Below are 27,032 nucleotides of genomic sequence, written 5' to 3'. Positions count from 1 at the left end.
GTGAAATAGATGGCAAATGAAATTTACCCTCTGGGTCAGGGAGACAATATGGGTGTGGAGGGACCTGCAGGGCTGTGGGGGCGTCCTGCCTGGAGGCCACAACAGTAAATTCAGCATGTCCAATTAGGGCCAAGGTGGATTCTAAGACCCATCTCGCCAGAGTCTGAATTTTCGAGAGAAGACAGAAATTCAGATTTTTTTTTTTTTTAGGTGCAATGGCCAAAGTCTTAAGCATTGACCCAGTCTTTTTCTATACCAAAACCTATTTTATTATCCTCATACAATGTATGATGATCTGAAAATTACATCGTTTGTTGTTATCTCCTCCACGCCACACTAGAGGTCTTTGAGAGTAGGCATGAGCCTATTTACCACTCATCCTTGGCCTGCAAGGAGATCAAACCAGTTAGTCCTAAAGGAAATCCACCTTGACTATTCATTGGAAGGACTGATGCTGAAGTTGAAGCTCCAAAACTTTGGCGACCTAGTGCGAAGAGCCAACTCACTGGAAAAGACCCTGATGCTGGGAAAGATTGAAGGCAGGAGGAGAGGGGGTGACAGAGAGTGAGATGGCTAGATGGCATGACGAACTCAATGGACATGAGTTTGAGAAAGCTCTGGGAGATGGTGAAGGACAGGGAAGCCTGGTGTGTTGCAGTCCATGGGGTCGCTAAGAGCTGGATATGACTGAGCGACTGAACAGCAACTAGCATACAGTAGGTGCTCAATAAACACCAGTTGAATAAGAGAATGATACATCACTTGATATTGCTTGCATGAAGACAAAGATTTTATGCAACTTCTTTTTCTGTGGAATCATCTTGGGACTGCAACTGATTATCAGAGGAATCTGAAAATCAACCTTTAAAAAATTATTTATTTGGCTACATTAGGTCTTAGCTGCAGCACTTGGGATCTTCGCTCTGGCAGGCACACTTCTCTCTAGTTGAGGCACAAGAGTTCAGTAGTTGTGGCATACAGGCTTAGTGGCCCTGCGACACATGGGATCTTAGTTTCCCGAGCAGTTACCGACCCCAAGTCCCCTGCACTGGAAGGCGGATTCCTAACCATGGGGCCACCAGGAAATTTCCTGAAAAATCAACCTTAAAAAAACAAACAACCCAGCCCACAGTCACCGTGGGCGTATAAATCCTTCAGGAAATTGACCTCTGAACGTACATGAGTGATCCAGAGAGATGACAGAGCCCGTTCGTCCCCTCACTCCAGCCCAAAGGGAAGCTGGGATACACGCTTGCCTGCCGTGGTTCTCACTTACCGCCATCAGTCAGCAGGCTTTTAGCAGAGAATTGCATGTGTGATTGATTTGCAAATCCTTTCAGGTCCTGAAGGAGAGATGCTTAGTACACAACGTACTTTGTCATCATGTGTCAACATCGCCTCAATGCGGACAGCAGCATTACACGATGTAAGCGTGTAATTGGATTGTTGCTGGGATCTTTCCATCTGCATTTTCATTTACCCAAAGCCGCAGCTTTGGAGGGTCATTTGCTGAGGATGCCAGCCACTGGGGCGGGGGAGGGGGTGGTGTGAGTGTGTAGAAAGACAAGGGACAGCCATAAGCCTCAGAAGGGAAACTTTATATTTACAGTTGGTAAGTTTATAAATATATATTACATTCTTATAATCTACAATACATTCTGCACGCAGACGGATTGGAGAGGGAGCATTGACAGTGGTATGAAAATGAGGGAAAGGCTGAAAAGAACAGGAGTGGGTTCCTGAAAGCAAAGGATTATCATTGAAAAAGGGGTGGCCATTTAGTCACCAAGCCAGACAATGTAAGTCAACTTGGGGACAGGAGCAGGTGGCCGATGGCTCCTGGACTCTCAGTGTCAGGGCAAATGGACAGCACCTTAGTTTTAGGGAGAGTGCTGAGGTTGAGAGGATGAACTGTGGAATTATACACTTGATCTCAGGAGAATTCAGTTATATGCACAGAGAGAGACCGAGACACAGAGAGAGGAAGCAGAGAGATAGGTTCAGAGAGACACAGAGAGAGACAGAGAAAGAGAAATTGACCTTAGAACCCAATGCTTGAATAACCCAGCTCTCTGCTCCATAGGCAGGTACCACGGGTCCCTCTATCCCTCCAAGGTGAAGAAGCAGCAGCCTCATGTTCCCCCCACATGTGAGTGGGGCCAGATTTCCTGCCCGACCCTCATCACACACACTGAATCTCAACTCTCCTCACCCTGTACCCCGCTATGGGCATGCCCAGATTTATTTCAGCAGCCTTGGGCAGCAGACCAGATGGGACTGTCGAAAAACCTATCACAGACCATCCCTCCCTTCTTTCCAGAAAAGCCAGGAGAATGAGCATCCTTGAATTCCTTGTGAGCACTTCTGACCCCCAAAGACTAGCCTTTTCAAAGCAAGACACATGTGAAGTTGGCCCCATGGGGCTTCAGTGTAGACTATTACCTGGTGTCTGACACAGAGGCCACAGTGGAAGAGACTCAGCAAACAGTGACACGGCTCCCCACTGCCCACGAGTGATCAATGACTTTTGCAAAGGTGGCAATGCAAGGAAGGGTACAAATGTGAACAGAGTAACTTTGCTAAAAAAAAAAAAAAAAAAAAAAAGCCTGATTCTTTGACCCTGATTGAAACTCTATGCCCAGGATCCCTAGTTTACCGAGAAAGGGATGCTCCGAATGGCTCAGAGGGTTTAGTTTCCTGGGTGTTTGTTCTTGACATCTAGTTACAAAGGTATTGGTGACCTGTTTGCCTTCTTGTTCCCTTTCAATCCCTTGTCAACGATTGCCTTGGTTTGTCAATAACCCTGGGGTTTACCCTGACCCAGCCTTTGAGAGATAACTGGAGATCAAACTTCCCAAGAGCTGACACTAGGCGGCGCTAGACTCCGCTTCTGCTCAGGCTCACAGCCAGGTGCGTTTCCATGACGCACTTCCTCCCATCCATCCCGCCCAACCTGAGTCTCCTTTTTCTCCTGTGGTCCGCAACATTGAATATTGCAGCCATGTGGCTTTGGCTGTATCCAAATTGCTTCGATGAAAGAAAGAGAGATAGCAAGAGAGGGACAGTTCTTTCCTGGAGGCTGTTGGAAGCTCAGTGACTCAGAACTCATTTTTCTTCCAAGTTGAAAAAAAATCTTGCCGTGCGTGATGAACCTCTTTTCATCAACTGAGACATCAGACCCTGGAATGTGGACATCGATTCCAACTCGGGGCCTCCCTGGGGGAGCCAGTGTCGTTTTCTGGGGCTCTGTGGATAGTGTCAGCCTGATCGTGTCCTTTTTTTTTTTTTTTTTGCCACGCCTGGAGGCATGGGGGGCCTTAGTTCCCTGACCAGGGATCAAACCCACACCCCTACAGTGGAAGCGTTGAGTCCTAACCACTGGACCGCCAGGGAAGTCCCCCCTGTCTTTTCATTCCCCCCGCTTCGGGTCCCCATTGCCCCGAATCCCCAAGTTAAAGGCCGAAAGGTGAGTGAGAACCAATGTCTGCGAATGCCCAGTTTACACATCTTCACGTAATCCTTCCCTGTAGCCGTGTGACTCTTGGCTTCCCCCAGGGTCCAGATCCTGGCCGACCCAGTTTACGGTATCCTCGCTGCTGGCCGCCAGGGAGTTCACGGCAGGGCATCCATCCTCTGGAGAGAGAGTGGCGAAAGTGGTGAATTTGACTCTTTTTCTTTTTGAGGTAGGGGACGTTGGGGGCTCGCTTTTCTGATCTTTCCCATCTGCGAGGGTGGGTCCTGAAGATCTGAACAGCTGTCCGTTGATGCTCTTTTGGGAGTCTGTGCAGAGCAGATACTTACTCTCTTCGAAATCCATGCCCCTGTCGATGGCGGTGATCTGCTCCTCTTGGGAGGAGGCAAAGTGCAGCTGGTTCTCCAGCAGTTCCGTCCGGTGGCTCAGGCCGACCCAGTCGTGGGAGTGAGTCATCCCTTCCTGTTCTTCGAAGGGGACCTGTTTGTGCCTGTACTTTAATGCAAAGGTCACGCAATTGATGAGGAAGACCAAAATGGCCAGGCAGAAGACCCCCAGCAGGGCATACATTCCGATCTCCAGGTCGCTCAGCCCTTTGGAGGACTGGGGGTCGTTCTCCTCTGTCTCCCCGTGGCTTCTGGGCAGGTCCACCTGGGCTGGGAAGCTGGTGAGGTCGATGGAGATGGTCTGCAAATGGCTGCCATCATCCAGAAGGCTTTCCTGGCCCCTGTTCTTCTGGAAGGTGGATCTCTCCGTGGTGGAGCCCCTGCCTTCCATGAGGCCCATGGAGGAACTGCTGTAGTACTCTCCCTCCTGACCCCCCCATTCCTGCAACGGCTTTTTGGGTCTTCTGTCACTGATGTTATTATCCAGGGGCCCTCCTGCCCCTGTGTGTCTGCTGTCACTGGTGTTGGGGGTGGCGTCGTTTTGGCCAAACTTCACTTTGATGTTCGCTGTCCCCACAGCCAGCACGCTCTTCCGCTTGGATTTCTGGCACGATTCACAAATGACCATTTCGACTTTCACCAGGGCCCCCTGTCCTTCAGCTTCAGCGGCGATTATAGGCCACTTGAATTTGGGGTCTTGGTGGATGGAGACCACCTTCTCATCCAGGGATGTGGCCATCAGGGAGAAGTCTTTTGCATCATAAATATCCAAGGGGGTGACGGAGCCATCACTGAATTGGACCCAGCAACTGATGGCTGCTTCCTGTTGAAAAGAATAAGTAAGCTCATCAAAGATGGACACAGACGGGGAAGGGGAGGATGGAACAAACTGAAAGAGTAGTGTTCACATATACACACTACCATGGGTAACACAGACAGCTGGTGGGAAGCTGAAGCACAGGGAGCTCAGCTCGGGGCTCTGTGATGACCTAGAGGGACGGGATGGAGTGGAGGGCAGTCCCAGAGGGAGGGAATATGTGTATACTTACAGCCGATTCATGTAGTCGTACAGCAGAAACTAACACAACATTAGCATTGTAAAGCAATTATACTCCAATTAAAAAATAAGTTTAAAAAAATGGGTCCCAAAGCTCATTGCACACAAAGACACTCTGTAGCAAAGAGAATGTTACAAGAACAAAGGGAAACCTGTTACACAGTATAGAAGTAAGAAATACAAAAGGTATAAAATAGAATGGATTCTTGTAAAGACAAGAGAACCTAAAGAAAACCACAACAGTAAAATGACAACCACGAAACACGACCAGGAATAAACACCTCCTAATAAGATTTGCTTTCTTTCCTTAGGTGTTGAAAGAAAGACTTTTTTTTTCTTCCCCCTTCTCTGCAAGATCTACTTCTGCACAATAAATAGATTGCATGTCAAAGGAGATTTACTGGCTAGTGGGTCATTCACAAGTGTTACACGTTTAAATGAAACATATTTATTACATTACTTTTAAGTTGCTTTAATACCCAGTCTCTGAACATTACTCACAACACAGATGAAAGCCCCTGATCTACACAAGAGTGCCTCAGAGGTGCTGCTGGCTTTAGGCTTTAGTTGTTTTGGGTCCTGCCACATACGCTTCTAAGGATAGGCTTGTATTGGCTTGCGGACACAGTCCTGGCTTGGAGGTGAGGGTTAATGCCGTCCAGGCAGAGAGAGGGGTTGGGGTGAAGATTAAGGTTAGGAAGCTCTCTACTGGGAGAATCTTTGTACTCCCATCCATCCTCCAACCCACTCATTGGGGGAAACTGGGAGAGCAAAGAGTAGCCAGAGCCAAGGTTTGTGTATATCTGAATTTCTTTTCTTTTCACTTTGTTGCTTTAGATCTGATTTCCTTGGGACTAGTCTGACCAGGGAGATCATAAGAGATGAGATAATCTCCCTGCCTTCCAGTTCAGTGAAGATGTCATTGGCCTTGACAGCGAACTGGCAGGCCCGTTGCTCCCCACTTCCTCCTGTCTCCTGGAGAAGCTGGTGCATCCCAAGCCCAGAGGGGTGCTCAGCCCCAAGAGGCTTAGGCCCCTGCCCACCTGGCCCAGAGAATGGCTGGTCAGAGCCATTCATCTCGGCAGCTCTGTGCCCGCCGGCATCTCCCTCTCCAGTTTGAAATAAGAAAGACGGGACTGAAGCACTTAGTTGCGGGCAGATGAGTGGGAGCTTGTGTGAAACTGGAATGAAGCCTCACTTTGGAGCAACTACAATGGCTCGAGTACAAGCAAATGTCTGGGCTCAGCATTTATCTAATGAGATAATGGATGTGAGAGAGACTGCTGAACCCGTTTCGCCAAGTTCTTATAGCTGGGTTTCCCTGGTGGCTCAGACCGTGGGGGATATGTCTGCAATCAGGGAGACCTGGGTTTGATCCCTGGGTTGGGAAGATCTCCTGGAGAAGGGAATGGCTACCCACTCCAGTGTTCTTGCCTGAAGAATTCCATGGACAGAGGAGCCTGGCAGGTTATACAGTCCATGGAGTTGCAAAGAATCAGACACGACTGAGCGACTAACACTTTCACAGAAGCCTTGCTAACCTTGTAATAAATCCAGTGTTATTTCAACTTGCTTGAGTGGATTTCCCTTTCTTGAAACCAAGGCACCCCCAACCACAATAGAGTAAGTTTTCCTGGTGGTATCTGGTCTTTGGAAGTGAGAAGGAAGCTTCTCACACGAGACTGGTGGCTTCTGCTCCTTCTTCCGCTCAGTCGGTAAATCCTGACCTTGTTAGACATTGGCTTGGACTGGCTGCTAGGTGGAAAACACCACCAGGAGACAGTGCAAAAGCCACTGGGCATAACCCTGGTTTACAGGGTCAATTTTTTTTTTTTTTTAAGCTTTGCTGGGTCTTAGTTGTGAACTTCTTAGTTGCAGCATGTGGGATCTAGTTCCCTGATCAGAGGTCAAACCCTGGCCCCCTGCATTGGGAGCACAAAATCTTAGCCACTGGATCACTAGGGAAGTCCTCTACTAGAGTCTTCCGATTGCATGAAATCACAGCAGGAAAGTCAAATGCACACTGGGTTTCTTGACACTGAAATGGCAGAGCCAAGTCGCAGGCAGAGGCCAACCTCCATCCAAACGAAGCACGGAGCAAACCTCAGGGTCACATGGCTTGCTCTGCATGTGGGGAATGGGTCAGCTCTGTGGCCTTATTCTAACTGTGTCTTATTGCTTCCTTAACTCCTCACTGGCCATCATCTGATCAGATCACCCCAGGAAGACAAAAGAAGCCTCAGGTTATTTTTCCTTTGCTACCTGGATTTGCATCCTGGCTGGCATTGTGCCATCAGAAGAGGGAGGTTTGCCTTTGGCAAGAATTTATTTCTGTTACTGAGCTCACCCACTTTCAAGTGCTAGTCCAAGCCTTGCACACAGAGACCACAGTGAAAGGGCAAGCAATTAGCTAACACCTGATGGAGGAGCATTCAGTGATGGATACCGGCTGGGGAAACTGCAAGACTCTGTGCTTCCAGGGGAAGGTCTGGCTTAGCCCACCTTCCTGCCCGAACATAGTCACAGCCTCAGTGGGTGCACAAGGGGGCCCAAGTTGTAACATACCTGCTGAGCATAGAGCTGCTGGGAAAAGGGCTCTTGATTGACAAGGGAAACTGCCTGAAAACTTCCTACAAGGACTGGAGGCCTTCCAGCATCCTCTCGGGAGGACGGTCTGTCTCATGGGGCACAGAGAATCAGCAGCCTGAGACCACTGTCCTTGAGTGTTTAGTAAACAAGGCTCCCGAGAGTCACAATCCAGGTTCTCTCTAAGAAATGTTTCTCCACCTCTGATGAGGGGGAAGATCAGATAACATTTTCAAGTGCCCTGTTTGTTTGGAAACCGTGGCATCAACACACAAACATGCGCTGCACGATACACACAAGATGTGCACAACACGTGCACAACACACAGGAGACACAACACAGAGTACAGGCATACACACACAGGACACACACACACACACACACACATTCTATTAGCACATGCTGTTTTCCAATAAAGAGAAAGAACACCACGTACAACGTAACCAGCAGTTTGTTACTTCTGCTCCGAGCTAAACAATAAATGTGGAAGCAACTCCTCCAATCTCCTTCTGACCCCCCAGACCTGTGGCCCCATCATAGAGGGGCAGGGACTCCACAGGAGTTTGGACACTTCCTTAGGGTCTGTTCCTGCCCTCGCCTTCACCCCACTGCTCGGGGAGCTCAGCGGGGTGAAGAGCGAGGACCATCGTGATGTGGAGAAACAGCACATGTGATGTCCAGTGGGATGTGGAAACTTCGTCGAGCTCCTCTGGCTCCTGGTGCCTAGAATCCATCACGCATGGCAACCTTGTTGTTCAGCGTCTCCATTTAGGGGGGTAGGAAGCCTGAGGCTGAGCAGTCACTCCTTCACAAACCCTTTTCAAGACTAACAAGGACCTACTGTATAGCACAAGGAGCCCTCTTCAGCACTCTGTAGTGACCTGTATGGGGAAAGAATCTAAACTAAAGAAAAGAGTAGATATATGTATATGTATAGCCGATTGACTCTTCTGTACACCTGAAACTAACACAACATTGCAAATACACTATAGTCCAATAAAATTTAAAAAAAATAACAACAATTGAGGAACACCCAAAGTGCAAACCTCACTTGTTGCTTTTGTGGGACACCCTCCCAACTGGTGACTCCACCAGACGGGCAACCTCACCTGCTATGTGACCTCAGATGGTGTGTGACCTCACTTGATATGTGTGTGACCTGCTCAGGGCAGGACCCCACTCAATGAATAAACCCACCAGTGTGTGACCCAACCCCACCATGTGGCTCCAAGACACACAGGATTTCCCCCTGGTGTGTGACCCTCCCAGTCGTGTGACCTCCCCGATAGGTGGCCCCCTCCCCACAGTGTGACATTCCCACTCCCACACCTGTTTGGGCCTTTGCAGAAGTTCTTGAGCCACTGCGGTGGCGAAGATGGCTCTGTTGCTCCCTGGGCTGAGTTGCAGGGAGAGGGACAGTCCCGTCACCAGCTGGACCCCAAGGTCCGTGATCGTCACCTTCTCGTCCAGCACGGTGACCGTCTTCTCGGCCAAGATAGCATCTGACAGAGGTGATAGGATCTGAAAGGCAGAAATGACATAGCTCTCTGTGGTTTCAGAAAGCCCCTCTTTGGTGTAAAGGATGCTCCATGCGGGGGAGGGAGAGATATAGACTGCAGGAATTTAGATCTTTTTTAAAAATTTTATTTATTTATTTTAATTGGAGGCTAATTACTTTACAATATTGTAGTGGGTTTTGTCATACATAGACATGAATCAGCCATGGGTGTACATGTGTTCCCCATCCTGAACCCCCCTTCCACCTCCCTCCCCATCCCATCCCTCAGGGTCATCCCAGTGCACCAGCCCTGAGCACCCTGCCTCATGCATCGAACCTGGACTGGCGATCTGTTTCACATATGGTAATATACATGTTTCAATGCTATTCTCGCAAATCATCCCACCCTCGCCCTCTCCCACAGAGTGCAAAAATCTGTTCTTTACATCTGTGTCTCTTTTGCTGTCTCACATATAGGGTCATTGTTACCCTCTTTCTAAATTCCATATATATGCATTAATATATTATATTGGTGTTTTTCTTTCTGACTTATTTCACTCTGTATAATAGGCTCCAGTTTCATCCACCTCATTAGAACTGATTCAAATGCATTCTTTTAAATAGCTGAGTAATAAGGAATTTAGATCTTTTGAGCAAAAGTCAGCTGTGAAGATTGCAAGTGCTTGTCTTTGGGGCAGGTATGTTTTGTTTGATGTAGTACTCTAAAATGGAATGAATGGCCATCCTTAAAAAATAGAGGATTTCATATTAATTATAGCTTTCTAGCTTTTCTGAAAAACTGGCAGTATCTCTCCATGCTGGGCTCCCGTTTCCCCTGTGGCAGCCTTTGGAGAGGAATAGCAGCCTCTTCATCACACTCCTCACCACTCCCTATTGTGTGCCTCACATTTGGGTTCCAAATCAGTCATTGTCTTTCATCTGACACCCATCCTGCTTTTCTCGCTGACGGCTCCTTCTCAGGTTTTAGAGAGCATTGGAACATGTGACTCCTGGGTCCCAGTTCAAAGCAATCTATTTTCCTCCTCGATAAAATGATCTCTTTTACTTTCACTATTTTTTCCAGTGGCAAAAGTACTTTATTAAATATTATCATTTGCAAGTGGTTTCATAAAAATATCTAAGAGGAAAGTTATACAACATTCTCAAAAAAGTATAGGGTTAACAGCAAAATTACATTTTCTTGATCATATAAATAAAAACATTTTGTTTCAATAGGCTGTCTGAATATTTTATAATGTATGCCCCAACTGACAGCTGCAATAAATCTATTTTAATGAAAAGTCCCATGGTTAATTAAGTCATTTGTTAATAACAGGTTCAAAAATGATCTCTTTTAAATTCGAGCCCATTTCCCAGAGTGATTTAAATTTTCCACAATCCAATATAGTTTCACTTATAAGTCTTTGCTATGCACAAATATTTTAGAAACCTCACTTGTTGCTTAAGAGAATGATTGCCTCTCCTACAAATGGGGCAGCCGCTGAGGAATAATATTTGGTCTCAGGCAGGAGGAAAATGACTCAACCCTAGTGGCCCTCCTAGAACCATGTCTTGTGAAAGTGTTTGCTTCAAAACTCCCATTCCGCACACTGGTCTACCCCACCCATTCCCAGTAAGAGGTGCTCACAAGACCTGTGGAGTCAGAATAACTTGGTTCCTTCCTTCCGCGCATTTCTGGAATGTGTGGGAGGGTGTGACCTGGTGAATGCAGCTGAGCATCAAGGCAGGATGCAAAGCTTTCAGGTAACAAGTATCAGTGAGGCAGACTGACAGAGTGATAAGCTGCTGGCCACGCCCTGAATTCTCATGAGGTTAGTTCATCTCGAGCGCTTTTCAATTTTTTTTTAATTTAAAAATTTAAAAATTTAATTTTATATTGGTGTAGAATTGATTTACAATGTTGTGTTAGTTTCAGGTGTGCAACAAAGTGATTCAGTTATACACACACATATATTTATTCTTTTTCAGATTCTTTTCCCACATAGGTTCTTACAGAGTATTGAGTACAGGTCCCTGTGCTGTACAGTAGGTCTTTGCTGATTGTCTATTTTATATATGCAGTGTGCATATTTTAACCTCAGATTCCTAATTTATTCCTCCATCTACCTACCTTTCCTCTTTAATAACCACAAGTTTGTTTTCTATGTCTGTGAGGCTGTTTCTGTTTTGTAAATAAGTTCATTTATATCTTTTTTTTTTGATGGTACAAATGAACTTAATATCCTATGATATTTGTCTTTCTCTGATTGGCTTACTCCATTTAGTATGCTAATCTTTAGGCCCATCTATGTTGTTGCAACTGGCCTGATTTTGTTCTTTTTAATGTCTGAGTAATATTCCAGTATATATATGTGTGTAAGTGTATATATATATATACATCTTTTTATTCATTCATCTGTTGATGGACACTTAGGTTGCTTCCATATCTTGGCTATTGTAAATAGTGCTGCTATGAACACTGGAGTGCATGTATCTTTTCGAATTAGAGTTTTTGTCTTTTCCAGATATATGCCCAGAAGTACAATTGCTGGATTATATATATAGTGGCTCTATTTCTAGAGCTTTTGTCCCAAGATGGTAATGTCCACTGTGTCTTACAGACAAGCAATGTCTTGAAGTTTCAGACATGATTCAACCCAAGAAGTCAGGCCAGTGTAGCTCAAATGAAAGGACTATGTGAGGAATTTAAAAACTCTTGTCACATTATGATACCATTTATTTTATTTACTTGACAGTTCCTTTCAACTTACTCATTCTGAAAATGGGCATTGTCAAATAGAGTTACCACGTGACCCAGGGATAGCATTCTTGGGCAAACATCTAGAGAAAACCCTAATTTGAAAAAATAAATATACCTCTATGTTCATTGCTGCACTATTTGCAGTAGCCAGGGCATGGAAACAACCTGTCAACTGAGAAATGAGTGGGCAAAGGAGATGTGGTACATGTATGCAACGGAATACTACTTAGGCATAAAAAATAATGGAATAATGCCATTTGCAGCAACACAGACAATCTAGACATTATCAAACTAAGTGAAGTAAGCCAGATATAGAAAGATGAATAACATGATATTCATATGTGAAATCTAAAATATGACACATACATATATACTTAACTACTACACACTGCCATATATAAAACTGATAAACAGCAGGGACCTACTGTGCAGCACAGGGAATGGTATTCAACATCATATAATAATCTCTAAGGGAAAAGAATCTCAAAAAGAATAGAAATATATGTCTGTGTAACTGAATCACTTTGTTGCACACCTGAAACTAACACAATATTGTAAATCAACTGTACTTCAATTTAAAGACTGGATATTAGTCTGAGACAAATAACAAAGTTCTCATCTGAGCTGTCTTACCTGAATGGTGGTCATCCCCAGTTCCTGGCCAATCAGGACTTGTCCCCCTTGCAGCTTGGCGATCCGGGGCTCCTCCACCTGCATGAAGTCATTTACCAGCTCCGTGATGTCCACCTGCCAATCAGGGCCCAGCAGGTGGGCCAGCTGCCCCCCGGGCTCAGCAGCTTCTGCCACAAACTGAGTCAAGACCCGCACCATGGCATGCTGGTATTGGAGCGTGCAGCCCCTGTTCCTCTTCTCGTCTTCATCCTCCTCCTCGCTGTCCTGAGCTGGCCTGTCAAAGGGGCGGTTCAGTTTAACAGATGCTGATTTGTTGGGTCAACGGGGGGCTGGGTGTGAAACAGGGCAGGGGCTGCAATGATGAGTGGGCGTAAGTCCTGCTGTTATGGAGTTCATAGCCCGGGGTGGGCTTTGACAGGCATGCAGGGGTGATACTCAGAATATTTGACCCCTGCTGCAGCCTGAGGACGGGCTTCCCCAGTGGCTCAGCAGTAAAGAATTCGCCTGCAATGCAGGAGATGCAGGAGACTCGGGTTTGATCTCTGGATCGGTAAGATCCCCTGGGGGAGGGCATGACAACCTGTTCCAGTATTCTTGCCTGGAGAATCCCATGGACAGAGGAGGCTCGTGGGCTACAGTCCATGGGGTCACAAAGAGATGCGACTGAGCGCCCACCCACACTTATGGCCTGAGTACAGGCCTCCCTAGTGGCTAGGCTGTAAAGAACCCACCTGCCCATGCAGGAGACACAGATTGGATCCCTGGGTGGGGAAGATCCCCTGGAGAAGGAAATGGCAACACACTCTGGTCTTCTTGCCTGGGAAATCCCATGGACAGAGGAGCCTCACATGGCTACAGTCCGTGGGTCACTAAGAGTTGGACGCGACTTAGCAACTAAACAACAACATGGCCCCAGTGCTGACCAGTCAGAATGGACTGGTGTGGCCAGCAGAGGTCTAAGTTGTCCCTAAACCCCCCTCACCTCCTAGTATTCATTTTGTGAAATCCCCTTCTCTTTGAGTGTGGGCTGGACCTAATAAATTTCTCCCGAAGTAAGATAACAACAGGATGTCACTTTCAAAATTAGATTTTAAGATACTTTCTTGTTTGGCTCTCTTTCCTTAGTTCTTCTCTCTTGCTTGCCCTGATGAAGCCAGCTGCCATGCTGTGGGCAGCTCTATGAGGACATCCCACAGCTAGAAACTGAGCAGCCTCTGGCCAACAGCCAGTGAGGAACTGTGGCCCTCAGCTCAATAGCCTGGGAGGAGCTAAGACTGGCCAGCAACCACATGAGCTCAGTTGCAGGTCCATCCCCACCGAGCCTCATGATGAGACCACAGCCATCCATGGCTGACAACTGGATGGCACCCTGAGAGAGACCCAAGCCTTGCCTGGGTTCCTGATACAGAAGAACTGTGAGATGACAGGCTTTTCCTTTAAGCCACTTGGTTTTGGGATAAGCCATTATATCATGTTGTGGTAGTCAATACAGTAAGGCTCTGGATGACTAGTGTAGCCCTATAAACCAGTACACAAGGAAAGTGAGCATTTCACTCAAGGCATTTGGTGGCGATAAATGTTGAAAGAACAAGGATGGTGGCCAGGAAGCAGATGTTAGTTGTTCCCTCAACATCTGATGCCTTATGCACTCTCAGCCTTTCCCAGCACCATCATGATCGCCATCAAGCCAGCTGTTGATTCCTTGAAATAGTTCTGAGCTGAAAAGTTGTGACAGCATCTGGACTGTCCACAATGAGACTTGGTCAGTTCTTTCTTTTTTTTTTCCAGCCAAACAGCATGTGGGATCTTAGTTCCCCAACCAGGGATTGAACCTGCACCCCCTGCATTGGAAACACGGCATCTTAATCACTGGATCATGAGGGAAGTCCCCAATTCCTTGGTGAGTCTCTCCCTGCAACTGCCCGCCCTCAGGAGCATCAGTAACCATGCTGAATTCCATTCTCCCAACTCAACATTAGAAACCCCTGTGGTTAAGAAAAAGATCATGGCTGAAACCATCTTCCAATTGCACATGGAACCCAAACCTCCATTCCTGAAGTCACACCCTCTCCCAGGGGCCACAAGAACTCAAAGGGGTGGACTTTCAAGGGTAAGAATGTGAAAGCTATCCCTCACAGAAGTACAAGTTCTCTCCTCTCTGTTGAGTACCCAGACTCCAGGAATATTTCCTTGTCTAATTCTGCACATGCTTACTTTTGCCTTTCTACAAGTCACTTGTATATGATTTTTTGAGCATGGGTCTCTCTGAGATGACAAAGTATTCTGAACAAAATTCTCTTTTTATCTGATGCCTGCTTATTTGCCTCATGTGGATAGTGCAGACTTGCCATTCCATCAAACACCATCAGAGTGATGTACCAGGCACACAGGCAACAAGCTTTGGACTTCATCTCCCCAAGGGAAAGTAATCTCAGAGTTTCTGGGCTGGGGCACAAAGAGACTGCCCAGGTCAGGCAGCATCTGTTCAGACAGGTCTCTAGTCAACCTCTATGGCTTGGGTCCTCCCAGATCAATTCTCCCTTCTCTTGATATTGATCCCTTGGTTTAGGCAGGGTTGACCTTCTTTCTTTAGCTCCTCTGGCTCCAGCCAGAGGAACGTGGCTGGAGCCTAGCTGGCCAAACAGTGTATTCTATCTCCCCCCCTCCTTCTCCTCCTCCATGTCTACAATGATTAGATCAGGCATGGATACACAACCCAAGTAAGAAAGTAGGAATTATTGGGGAGGAGAGGATGTACTTTTTGCAGAGTTTCAAAGAAGGTAGACTAGAAGTTTGGGACCTCAGGAGCAAAACTTGATAGGAAATGAAGCTGATATAAAGCAAACTGGAGCTGAGAAGGGGATAGAGACATACACTCTTAGGCTACCCCTGAATGAGACATGCCTAATGTTAGCTATCCTGTAAATTTCCACCTTTAGCCTAAGCGTACTTGACCTGGGTTTCTGCTGTGGAGCCTGATCAACATACCCACCTCTTGTTGGAGACGATGGGGACTCTCCAGCCCTTGATCTGGTTGAGCTCAGTGTCCGAGATCTCGATCTGCAGGGGCAGCCGGGGCACCCATACCGTCATGTCCAAAGGAGTGCTCAGGTGCTGGAAGGTGAAGTTCACCACCACGCCCACCTTGCCCTTCATTTCCCTCCCATTGACAAAGACGTAGTCACATCTGTCAGAAACCTGGAAGAAGAGAGAGAGTGGTGGGGACCCATGAGTGAGTTTTTATCACACCCCAAAGTGGTAGTGGAGAAGACTCTTGAGAGTCCCTTGGATGGCAAGGAGATCAAACCAGTCAGTCCTCAGGGAAATCAACCCTGAATATTCATTGGAAGGACTGATGCTGAAGCTGAAGCTCCAATACTTTGGCCACCTGATTTGAAGAGCTGACTAACTGGAAAAGACTCTGATGTTCGGAAAGATTGAGGGCAAGAGAAGTGGGCAGCAGAGGATGAGGTGGTTGGATGGCATCACTGACTTAATGAACATGAGTTTGAGCAAACTCAGGGAGATAGTGAAGGACAGGGAAGCCTAGCGTGCTGCAGTCAGTGGAGTCACAAACAGTCAGACGGGACTTAGTGACTGACCAACAGCAACATAGGAACAGCAAGAGAAAGCAGAGGAGAAAACTGAAGTGCCGTAGCTCTTTCGGGGTCCCAATCATCAGAGGTGAGTGGACACTGCTTTTTTTTTTCTGGCCACACCACATGGCTTGTGGGATCTTAATTCCGGATCAGGGATCGAACCACGCCCTTGGCAGTGAAAGTGCAGAGTCCCAACCACTGGGCTGCCATGGAATTCCCTGGATACTGGTTTTTGCTTTCTGATACAGCAGAGGCTATATGACAGATACCATGGGCCCCACCCACCTCTCCTTTGAGCTCTTCGACTAGTTGAGGTCACTCATCTCCACCAGCTGCAGGTGTTCTGCTGATAATTTATGCTGCACCTCCTCTGGGAGACTGCCCTTAGCTGATGGAGCCATACCTGCAGAGTTACTTGTGTGTTACATACCATCCCATCCCACTGCATCTCTTTGCCCAGTGATGACTTCCTGGTTTGTCTGAAGGCGGAGCAAACTGCGTGTTAACACATCCAGGCACATGTTAGCTCATTCCATCCTCAGAACAACCCCAAGATGAGTGTTAGTCCCATATTCCAGATGAGGAAACTGAGAGTAGAGGAGTTTGACTACAGTCCCCTGCTGGGCAGGAGTCAGCCCTGGGGTCTGGTTTTGGAATCCACATTCTCCCCTTGTGCTCGTGTATGGGATGGCTCCTCTCTGCCAACGTTTGAGAGAAGAGCCAAGTTCAAAGCACCTTGTCCTCTTATCTTTGTGTCCCAGCTCTGCAGGGGAGCCCATGCTTGTCCTAAACAAGACTTGGGGCAAAGCTTTGGAGTCGTGCAGTGGGATGAATGATGGCCCTCAAAGATACCAAGTCCTAACTTCCGGAACTGGTACGTTAGTTTATCTGGCAAAAATAACTTCGCAGGTTTGATGAAGTTAAGGGTCTTGAGATGAGCAGATAGTCCGAGATTATCCAGGTGGTCCCTAAATGTAATCCGAGTGTCCTTACAGGAAAGAAGCAGAGGGAGATTTGAGAACCTCGGGCGGAGGAAGGCTGTGTGTTGCCAAAGCAAGATGCTACGTGGCCAGCTTTGTGGATGGAGGAAAGGGTCAAGGAGCCCAAAGAAACCATCTCTAGGAACTCGGGGAGTCAGGGAAGTGTTCTCTCCTTTAGAGTCTTGGGGCTCGGGGGGAGTGCAGCCCTGCTGACACCTTGTGAAGCTGATGAAGGGTTTCTTCTCTCAGAACGGTGGGAGAACACACGTGTGTGGTTTTCAGGAAACTTTGATCTATTTTTGATTTGTGGGATCTTAGTCCCCCAACCAGGGATTGAACCCCTGGCCCTTGCAGTGGAAGTGCAGGATCTTAACCACTGAACCACCAGAGAAGTTCCTCTACATGGCTTTTCTTCCCCAAGATTTTTTGATGTGGACCATTTAAAAAATCTTTACTGAATTTGTTGCAATATTGCTTCCTTTTTTATCCCTCTGGCCACCAGGCATGTGGCATCCCAACTCCCCAACCAGGGATCGAACCTGTATACCCTACATTGAAAGGTGAAGTCTTAACCCCTGGACCACAGGGAAGTCTCACATGTATAGTTTTAAGTCATCAGATTTGTGGTTATTTGTCCCAGAAGCCACAAGAGATGGACACTGAAAGGGAGAGGAGGACAGAACAAGAGGCCATGAGGGTGTCTTCCCTACTCGGGGCTTGGCTGGTTGAGCTTGGAGCAGGATATGAACTGGAGTGAAGCCCTTGGTTTACTGAGCGCCTAATACGTGCCTAGCCCAGCAGGTGACCACCTCCCACGTATGGTTCCAGTTACTATTCAGTCACAAGAACCCAGGAGGTGGGGCCATTACTGTCATTTCATAGGTCCAAGAATTAAGTACCTTTTCCTAAGGACACTTCCCAGGTGGCGCTAGTTGTAAAGAATTTGTCTGCTAATGCAGGAGATGCAAGAGACGCAGGTTCGATCCCTGGGTTGATAAGATCCCCTGGGGTAGGAAATGTCAATCCACTCCAGTATTCTTGCGTGGGAAATTCCATGGACAGAGGAGCCTGGTGGGCTCCTCCATGGGGTCACAAAGAGTCAGACATGATGGAGCGAGCACGCACGCGCGCGCACGCGCGCGCGCGCACACACACACACACACACACACACACAAAGGACACATGGCTGGAAAGTGGAAAAGACCAGATTCAACCCAAGTCACCTCCCAGCTGCCTCCTGCTTCAGTACAGGCATCACTCTTGCCTGGATGCTCTGTTGTGGTCTTTTTTTTTTAAAGGATGCAAACCTCCTTCCAGCACTTGAAGGGGCATGAAGAAAGCAAATGTAGAAATGACTAGGTTGTTCAAACATCTTAGAGACATCTTAGAAAGGATTGCTGATGATGGCTCCTTGATCTTCCCAGGGGGGCAACAAGGGGGCCAGGGAAGCTCACGGGGGGCTCGGCATCCAGGGGATGGTCAGTGACTTGGAGGGAAACGTGGGCCCGGGTCCATTTCTGAGTGGAGCTGGTGGTCCTCCTAAAGGTCCGCCAATAGTGGGAGTACTGAAATCTGATGGGAAAGTGGAATGGAACCAGCCCAGGTAGTTTTATTGTAATATGTCCTGATCACTGACATTTCATCTTCAGGGCTGCCGAGTCTTGAATCTTAGGCATTTTCTTTCTTTAAATATTTTATTCTTTTTGATGCTTTTGTAAGTGGAAATATTTTCTTTGTAACTTTTATTTTGGCTGCACTGGATCTTTGTCATGGTGCTTGGGCTTAGTTGCCCTGAGGCAGGTGGAATCTTCACAGATCAGGGATCAAACCTGTGTGCCTTGCCATGGAAGGTAGATTCTTAACTATGGACCATCTCAGAAGTCTTAGCTTTTCGCTTTTAAGCCTTTCAGTTCTGAATGAGGCTGAACTGCCAGAGGTAAGCTGAGAAACAGAGAGACTGAGAGACAGAGGGAGCAAGAAAATACTGAGAAGACTTGCTTTCAGAAAAAGAAGCTGGGACTTCCCTGGTGGTCCAGTGGTTAAAGATCTGCCTGCCAATGCAGAAGACACTGGTTCGATCCCTGATCCAGGAAGATCTCATATGCATTGGAACAACTAAGCCTGTGTACCACAACTGTTGAGCCTGTGCTCTAACGTCCAGGCACCGCAACCACTGAGCCTACGTGCCACAACTGGAGAAAAGTCCTTGCAGCAACAAAGACCAAGCACAGCCAAAAATAAATGAATGAATAAAAGTTTAAACAGGCATTTTAAAAAAAAAACAAAAAAGAAAAAGAAGCTGTTTCATGACTTTAATTTTATGGGCCCTTTTGTCAAATCAGGGCTTCTAAGAAAAAGTGCATGAAGCTCATTGTGGGCAAAAAGCCCTATATCCTCCTGCGGATGAGAGATGCTCGGTGCGTTAAGCCAAAGCTGTGAGTGCAAAAATTGAAGTCTATGTGTTTTGTTCTTTTTTTTTTTAAAAAAGAAAACTCAGTGTTTCCCCCCTGAAGCAATGAGGAAAAGTGGGATTTAGACTTTGATACAAAGGACAAGGAAGGTGAGCAGAGGGAGAGCAGGGTTTGACACCTAGAAGGTCACTCTTAGTAGAGATGAGTGGAGGCAACTGATGCTCGGGACTTGGAACAGGAGTGCTAGGTAAGCTGGGCTCAGCACTGAGATAGAGATGGTGTGTGTGTGTGTGTGTTTATGTCAACTAATAAGGACAGCATTGCATTTGATAAGAGGTCTGTAAGTTTGATTTAAGAGTAAACTCTAGTTATTAAGTACTTTAAAAAAGAAATCCAGAAGCACTTTTTTCCCCCCGTGCATAATCAAGTTACTAAGTTCAAAAGTGTTTCTTATGCTTTACCAATCAGTTTTTAGATAACATGTACCCCAATGTGCGAGCTTCCCTGGTGGTTCAGACAGTAAAAAACCTTCCTGCAATGCAGGAGGCCCAGGTTCGATCCCTAGGTTGGGAAGATCCCCTGGAGAAGGGAATGGCTACCCACTCCAGGATTCTTGCCTGGGAAATTCCATGGACAGAGGAGCCTGGCAGGTTATGGGGTCTATGGGGTCACAAAGAGTTGGACACAACTGAGCGATTAACACACACCTGGGTGTGCATTGAGGCACTGTTTACAACAGCCAGGACATGGAAGGAACCTAGATGTCCATCAACAGATGAACGGATCAAGGAGATGTGGTGCATATATACAATGGTGTATCACTCAGCCATAAGAAAGAATGAATTTGAGGCAGTTAGAGTGAGGTGGATGAACCTAGAGCCCGTTATACAGAGTGAAGTAAGTCAGAAAGAGAAAACCAGATATGGTATAGTAATATATTTATATGGAATTTAGAAAAATGATATTGATGAACCTGTGCAGGGAAGAAATGGAGACAGAGATATAGAAAACGGGCTTGTGGACACAGGACGGGAAGGAGAGAGTGGGATGAACAGAGAAAGTAACATCGACACATATACATGGTCATGTGTAAGGCAGATAGCTGGTGAGAAGCTGCTGTACAACACAGGGAGCCCAGCCTGGTGCTCTGTGATGACCTAGAGGGGTCGGGGGTCGGGGGAGGAGGCTCCAGAGGGAGGGGATATATGTATACTTACGGCTGATTTGCATCGCTGTACAGCAGAAACCAACACAACATTGGAAAGCAACTTTCCTCCAATTAAAAAATAAAAAGATAGTAACTAGGAAAAACCCTCAGTTTTTAACTTTGTAAACCACATCTGAGAGACTTGGCACTTCTGCATTATCATGTTTAATTTCTTTATTTTTTTTTTTCTGTTTTGGTTGAGGACAGTAGACGATTCTCTGGCATTCTTGTTCAGTTGGTTACATTTGTCTAAACTGAACGATTGCCAGTTGCTCAGATAGCAAGTGACAAGGCAGAATTCTTGAAAGTGTTCAAGTTCCTTGAACCTGAGGCTAAATCCTGCATACAGTATTGAGTTCTTTAATATTCTGATGGCTAGCACTGACAGCTGCGCAAGCGGCATGCTTTGGTGTTTGGTTCTTTTTGGACTTTATTTTTCATTGCAGATTTATGCGGTAATGTACAGTAAAGTTTTTAAACTTGCATCAAGTTTATGAATAAAGAATCAGTAAAAAAGCAGACGGCTCTTCTGATTTTCCATACCCGGCCCCCATCCTTGCTCTGGGCGTGGAGGCATCACTAAAGTATTTGCCAACCACACCTGGTTCTTCTTCGGTGACACAGTAGGGGAAGGAAGGGGCAGGAAGGAAGCAGGGGAGAGAGAACTTTGGAGCATTCCTCTGGCTGGTGGGGGATGCCTCGTGGCGGTGGGGTCTTCCCACCCCTACTTATCCCCTGGGCAGCCTGTGGCCAACCACTGGCTGTACGAACACACCTCAGGACAACATCTCTACTACATTTCAAACTCCAGAGCTGGTGTGGGGAAGCAGGGTCTCCCGAACCCTACGCGTGGAAGGCTGAATAATGGTTCCCAAAGATGTCAGATCCTGATCGTTAGAAACTGTAAATGTCACCTTCTATGGAAAAAGGGTGTAATTAAGTCCAGGATTTGGGGATGAGAACATCCTGGATTATGGGCCCTGAATGCAATCCAAGAGTCCTTATCTGGGAGAGGCAGAGGAGGCTGGACATGGACAGAACAGCAGCCCATGTGGAGAGGAGCAGAGGTGTGGCCACAAGCCAGTGAAAGCTGGCTGTGCTGCCACAAGCAGTTGGAGCAACTTCTCCCCTGGGGCTCCCAGAGAGAGCATGACTTCAGTCTTTTGGCCTCCAAGACTATGAGAGAAGGCTGTGTTTTTTAGAGTCCTTTTTTTTTTTTTAAAGAGTTTTATTTATTTGTTTACTTATTTATTGGCTCCACCGTAAGACATTTGAGATCTTAGTTCCCTTCAGTTCAGTTCAGTTCAGTTGCTAAGTCATGTCCGATTCTTTGCAACCCCATGGACTGCAGCATGCCAGGCTTCCCTGTCCATCACCAACTCCCAGAGCTTGGTCAGACTCATGTCCATTAAGTCAGTGATGCCATCCAACCATCTCATCCTCTGTCTTCCTCTTCACCTCCTGCCTTCAATCTTTCCTAGCATCAGGGTCTTTTCCAAGGAGTCAGTTCTTTGCATCAGGTGGCCAAAGTATTGCAGTTTCAGCTTCAGCATCAGTTCTTTCCAATGGTCAAACCCATGCCTCCCACATTGGAAGGCAGAGTCTTAACCATTGGACCATCAGGCAAGTCCCAAGGGGTGGTTTTAAGACTCTAAGCCTGTGGTCATTTGTGACAGTGGCCACAGGAATCTAATATGCCATCCTGGCCCATCTCTTCCCTTGCCCTATTCTGCCCCCTCACCCCTCACTCCCTTATTTCTTGGGGGGTGGTTCATCAATGGGTCTCATACACACAGTGCCTCAGCTACAGGGAATCTGATCTAAGACTTGGTGACTGTCAGTTGGGAAGACACCAGTCTGGTTTCTCAAGGGCAGACCTGGCCCCTGACCATTTCCTTGGCGTCTGCTCGGGACAAACGAGCTGAACTGTGTTCTTACAGGAGCCAATGGGGCAGAACTGGTCCTTCTAGCTCGACATCCATCTTCCCCTCCATATCCTTGGCCACTGAATTCTAGCATTAATTCCTCCTCCCTGAGGAGCTGAACCAGAGAAATAGGATAGTCTAGGTGAGCTGACAAGACCTATTCATTCCCTCTTGTTTAAATACAAATGACTGTACATGTCCAATAATTCATTAACTACCACTTTACAATACTGAAGGTTTGAAGGAAGGATCCATTAAAACTCTTCAATCCCTCTCATAATACATTTCCAGCCAGCTGCACTGTTCCTTGACGGGAAAATGGTTAATATTTCTGACTCTGGGCGTGTACAATCTGGCACTTTCGTGAATTTAATGCCATTTGCTTCTTTTCTGTTTAAATGCTGTACAAATTTAAATCTTATTTAAATATCACCAACATTTGTGGTGAAATGTATGTTCTTCTGATGTTTTTCTTTTTTTTTTCCTAAGAGCGAGAGCTAAGGATATTAAAATTCCATCCCCCTTCCCTTTAAATTTGGCAAAAAGACACAGTCTGCAGGAGTATTTGTATCTAATTCTCAAGTTAGGCATTACCTTCCTGAAATTAATGTTTATCTTGGACAAAAATGGTACCATTAATAATAGCAGTAACAAGAAAAGCAGTGACTGATATTTATTGAATATTTTCTGTATGCCAGGCACTGGGTTAAGCATCATTCCATTTAATCCTCATGATAAATCTATTAGGTAAATGCTATTAACCCATGTTTCAGAGGAGAAACTGAGGTGCCGTGTCCTATGGGCTTGCGGGACATGTAGTGAAGTGACAGTCAGTCATGTCCGACTCTTTGTGACCCCATGGACTGTAGCCCACCAGGCTCCTCTGTCTATGGGATTCTCCAGGCAAGAATACTGGAGTGGGTTGCCATTTCCTTCTCCAAGGGACATGTAACACTGGGCTAATTAATGGGAAGAGAATTTCCCAGGCTTGTGACACCAGTTAATTTATTGAGAGACAACTTTGTCTACCTCAGCAGTGTCTATAAATGCATAATAGACACTTTTCTGCCAAGAGAAAAGTTCTACATGAACACGCTGGAGGAGGAAGAGCCAAGGCAGGGAGTATATGCAGGTCCTGAGGCTGACACTCAGGTGGATGGAGATGCCTGGTGGTGTTATTGTTTATTCAATAAGTAGAGTCTGACCCTTTGCAACCCCATGGACTGCAGCATGCCAGGCTTTCCTGTCTTGCACTGTCTCCTGGAGTTTGCTCAGATTCATGTCCTTTGAGTCGGTGATGCTATCTAACCATCTCATCCTCTGTCATCCCCTTCTCCACCCGCCTTCAATCTTTCCCAGCATCAGGGTCTTTTCCAATGAGTCAGTTCTTCACATCAGGTGGCCAAAGTATTGGAGCTTCAGCTTCAGTGTCAGTCCTTCCAATGAATATTCAGGGTTGATCTCCTTTAGGATGGACTGGTTTGATCATCTTGATAGCTTGTAGGAAAAGGTTTTCAAAACAACATGAGGGGTGAAGGTTACATGGGTGAACATCGCTTGGGTCATTAGGTAACAGGGTGATGTTTCAGGAATTTCATCCATCAATTTTATGGCTCTAACAGGGCTGGGGTCTATGTGCTCGTGGTTAGCATACAGGCAACTTTTTCCACCTGGTGGGGATTTTAGTAAAGATATGGTTCAAGAAAATGGCTCAAGACAATATCTGTAGCCCTTGAGAAGGAACTAAAGGTCATTGACTCGCTTTATGGATAAACCATTATTATTCTGTCTTGCTTGACTGCTTTCCTTGGTTTCTACATTTTTCTCACTTCTCTGATTAACTTTGCTCTTTGGAGACTGGGGAAAGACTAGGAGACTAAAGCTTTTCTACAGAGAGGCCAGGGATGTGGTGGAGTCTGCCCCCAGGAAGGTCCTGTAGGATCCTATTTGGTTCCAAGAGCCCTATTTGGATGGAGCATCTGAGGTCCCTTCCATGTCACCACAATGAACCTCTTCTTGAACAGGGATATTTTCACAAATTTGGAATCATTTACATTAGATCCTATTTTTCTTCCGTTAATAAAACCCTAAATTTAAGTTCCCAAGAAGCTCTGTTATTTTTAACTCAAAACAGAATATTTTTACACAAGGCTACTTTCTCACTTTCCCTCTTTCCTGGGTCAGAAGGAATAACACATTCAGTGAACGTTCTCTTTTCTTTGTTCTTGAAATTACCCCACGTGGTCTGGGTCACCATTGTTTTCTCACAGTTGCCAATAAGTGCTCTGATAGAAAAGAATTTTCATACCAACCCCTCCAAGCAGCTCTTGGCCTGTGCTGGTCTCGGCACTGTCATCAGCTGGGGATGGATACTTCTTTGTTACAAAGGGCTGCTTCGGGCGTGCTAGCACGTTTAGCCAGAGAAGGCAATGGCACCCCACTCCAGTCCTCTTGCCTGGCAAATCCCATGGACGGAGGAGTCTGGTAGGCTGCAGTCCATGGGGTCGCTAAGAGTCGGACATGACTGAGCAACTTCACTTTCACCTTTCACTCATGCATTGGAGAAGGAAATGGCAACCCACTCCAGTGTTCTTGCCCGGAGAATCCCAGGGACAGGGGAGCCTGGTGGGCTGCCGTCTGTGAGGTCGCACAGAGTCGGACACGAATGAAGCAACTTAGCAGCAGCAGCAGCAACAGCATGTTTAGCAGCATCCCTGATCTCCAATAACCACATGCCAGTTATGACAATAATATTGTCTCCGGTCATTGTCAAATGCCCCCTGGGCTGAAAAGTCACCCTCAGAGAAGACCTGTCATTCTGAGCTCTTCTAAATGATCCCTTTGAGCATCGCAAGACCCTATGTCACAGATTGTACAACTGTGTACAGAGGGAGGCACTCTTGCAATTAAAAAACATTTACATGTTTCTACACTTTGCTTTTTAAAACCATGTGATATCGAATGTCCTTGTGCACCCTCCCTGTGCCCCAGTGCATGCTTGGCTTCAGTGCAAACTGAGAAGCTTGCCCTAGGGAATTCCACTAGGCCCTTCTGCTTTTCTCAGCAGTCCTGGGAGGTTGATGTGATGACACTGATTTTTTTTTTTCCTGGGTAGAGAACTTTGAGACTCAGGGATGCAAGGGAATGTGGTAGATTGTATTTCCAAAGGTGGCCACAATTTCTCGCAGCTCACATGCTCTTCCCCATGGGGCCTCCCTGTACCCCCCAGAAGAGGTGGAACCCAATTCCTCTCCTTGAGTTTGGACTGGTCTTAGTGACTCTCTGGACTTACAGCATGTGATACAAGTGGTAACCTGTGACTTCTGATGCCAGGTCATGAGAAGCCCTCCACCTATGGCTCCTGAAACACTTGCCCTTCAGATGCTCCCCCTCAGAACTCATGTGCCAATATCCTAGGAAGCCTAGGCCAGGTGGAAGGCCACCTGTGGACTCTCCCATCTACAGCGCACACTGGGCTCCCAGCTAACCACCAGCACCAGTTGCTATCTGCATGGGTGCTCCACCTTGGATGTTGGCCTGGTTCAACCTTCAGGTGGCTCCATCCAGGAGCCACTGATAGCAGCCACATGAGGTCATGAAAACCGCTCAGCTGTGCCCAGTCAACCCACAGAACTGTGGTCTGTTGTGCAGATAACCAGAACGAGAAAGTATGTGTGGAAACCGAGAAACTGGCCTTGAACCAAGACGGGCCTTCCAATTCTTTGTTCTCAGACCCCAGGACGGCCATCAGCGTGGCTCCTGTCCTGGTTGTGTCACAGGCCTAAGAGAGCCTGCTCTCTCGGCTCTCATGGATAATGTCTCAGAAGCACAGAATCTTTGTCTGGCTTTTCATCCCCAATGTGCTCAGCACATTGCTTCAGTGCCTCCCACTGTGTCAGAAGTTCCGGATTTCCCCTTATATGAATGCTGTCCGTGCCTTGGGTTCTTGTCAGCTCTGCCCCACTGCCCTGTCTGCCTCAGAGCTCGGTTCCTCAGCCTGGCCTCACCGCTTACAACTCTTCATTGAGACTTCTGAAGCCAGAAGATCTAACACTGATATGTTCTGGTGTCACAGACTTTGTAGACCAGGACCTGGGGACTCGAGTCGATGAGAAGGATGCAGGGGACCCAAGTCTCGAGTGAAACAAGGGTGCTTTATTTGCAGAAATGCATGTTTATATATCGTCATACATGGCAGCTTTCGGCAGTAAAAAAAAAAATGAGCAAAAACAAAGCCAAGCAAATAACAGTCTTCAAAGGGCCAGAAAGCATTCCATATCCTGAGTAAGAGGGGTATAACTGAATAGATTACCTTTAAGTAAAAAGTCACTGAAGGGGGTCGCTGAAGGGGGTCCCTGAAGGGAGTCGCTGAAAGGTCACTGAAGGGGGTCACTGAAGGGGGTCACTGAAGGGGGTCCCTGAAGGGAGTCGCTGAAGGGGGTCCCTGAAGGGGGTCGCTGAAGGGGGTCACTGAAGGGGGTCACTGAAGGGGGTCGCTGAAGGGGGTCATTGAAGGG

The 27,032-nt window shown here is 46.9% G+C and overlaps 1 protein-coding gene across 1 annotated transcript; it reads right to left on the bottom strand.

Moving 5' to 3' along the window:
- Nucleotides 1–1,577: 1,577 nt before the first annotated feature.
- LOC120871560 (transmembrane protein 132D-like) lies at nt 1,578–15,587 on the bottom strand. The gene is made up of 4 exons (XM_040251601.1): nt 15,386–15,587; nt 12,394–12,667; nt 8,831–9,022; nt 1,578–4,681 (listed from the first exon to the last, which is right to left on the bottom strand). Exons 1-4 carry the CDS (start codon nt 15,547–15,549, stop codon nt 3,500–3,502), a joined length of 1,812 nt encoding a protein of 603 aa, XP_040107535.1. The 5' UTR covers nt 15,550–15,587; the 3' UTR covers nt 1,578–3,499.
- Nucleotides 15,588–27,032: the final 11,445 nt, after the last annotated feature.

Source organism: Oryx dammah, unplaced genomic scaffold (assembly GCF_014754425.2).
Source record: "Oryx dammah isolate SB20612 unplaced genomic scaffold, SCBI_Odam_1.1 HiC_scaffold_12, whole genome shotgun sequence".
NCBI lineage: Eukaryota > Metazoa > Chordata > Mammalia > Artiodactyla > Bovidae > Oryx > Oryx dammah.
This window is presented reverse-complemented; position numbering and strand designations above follow the sequence as displayed.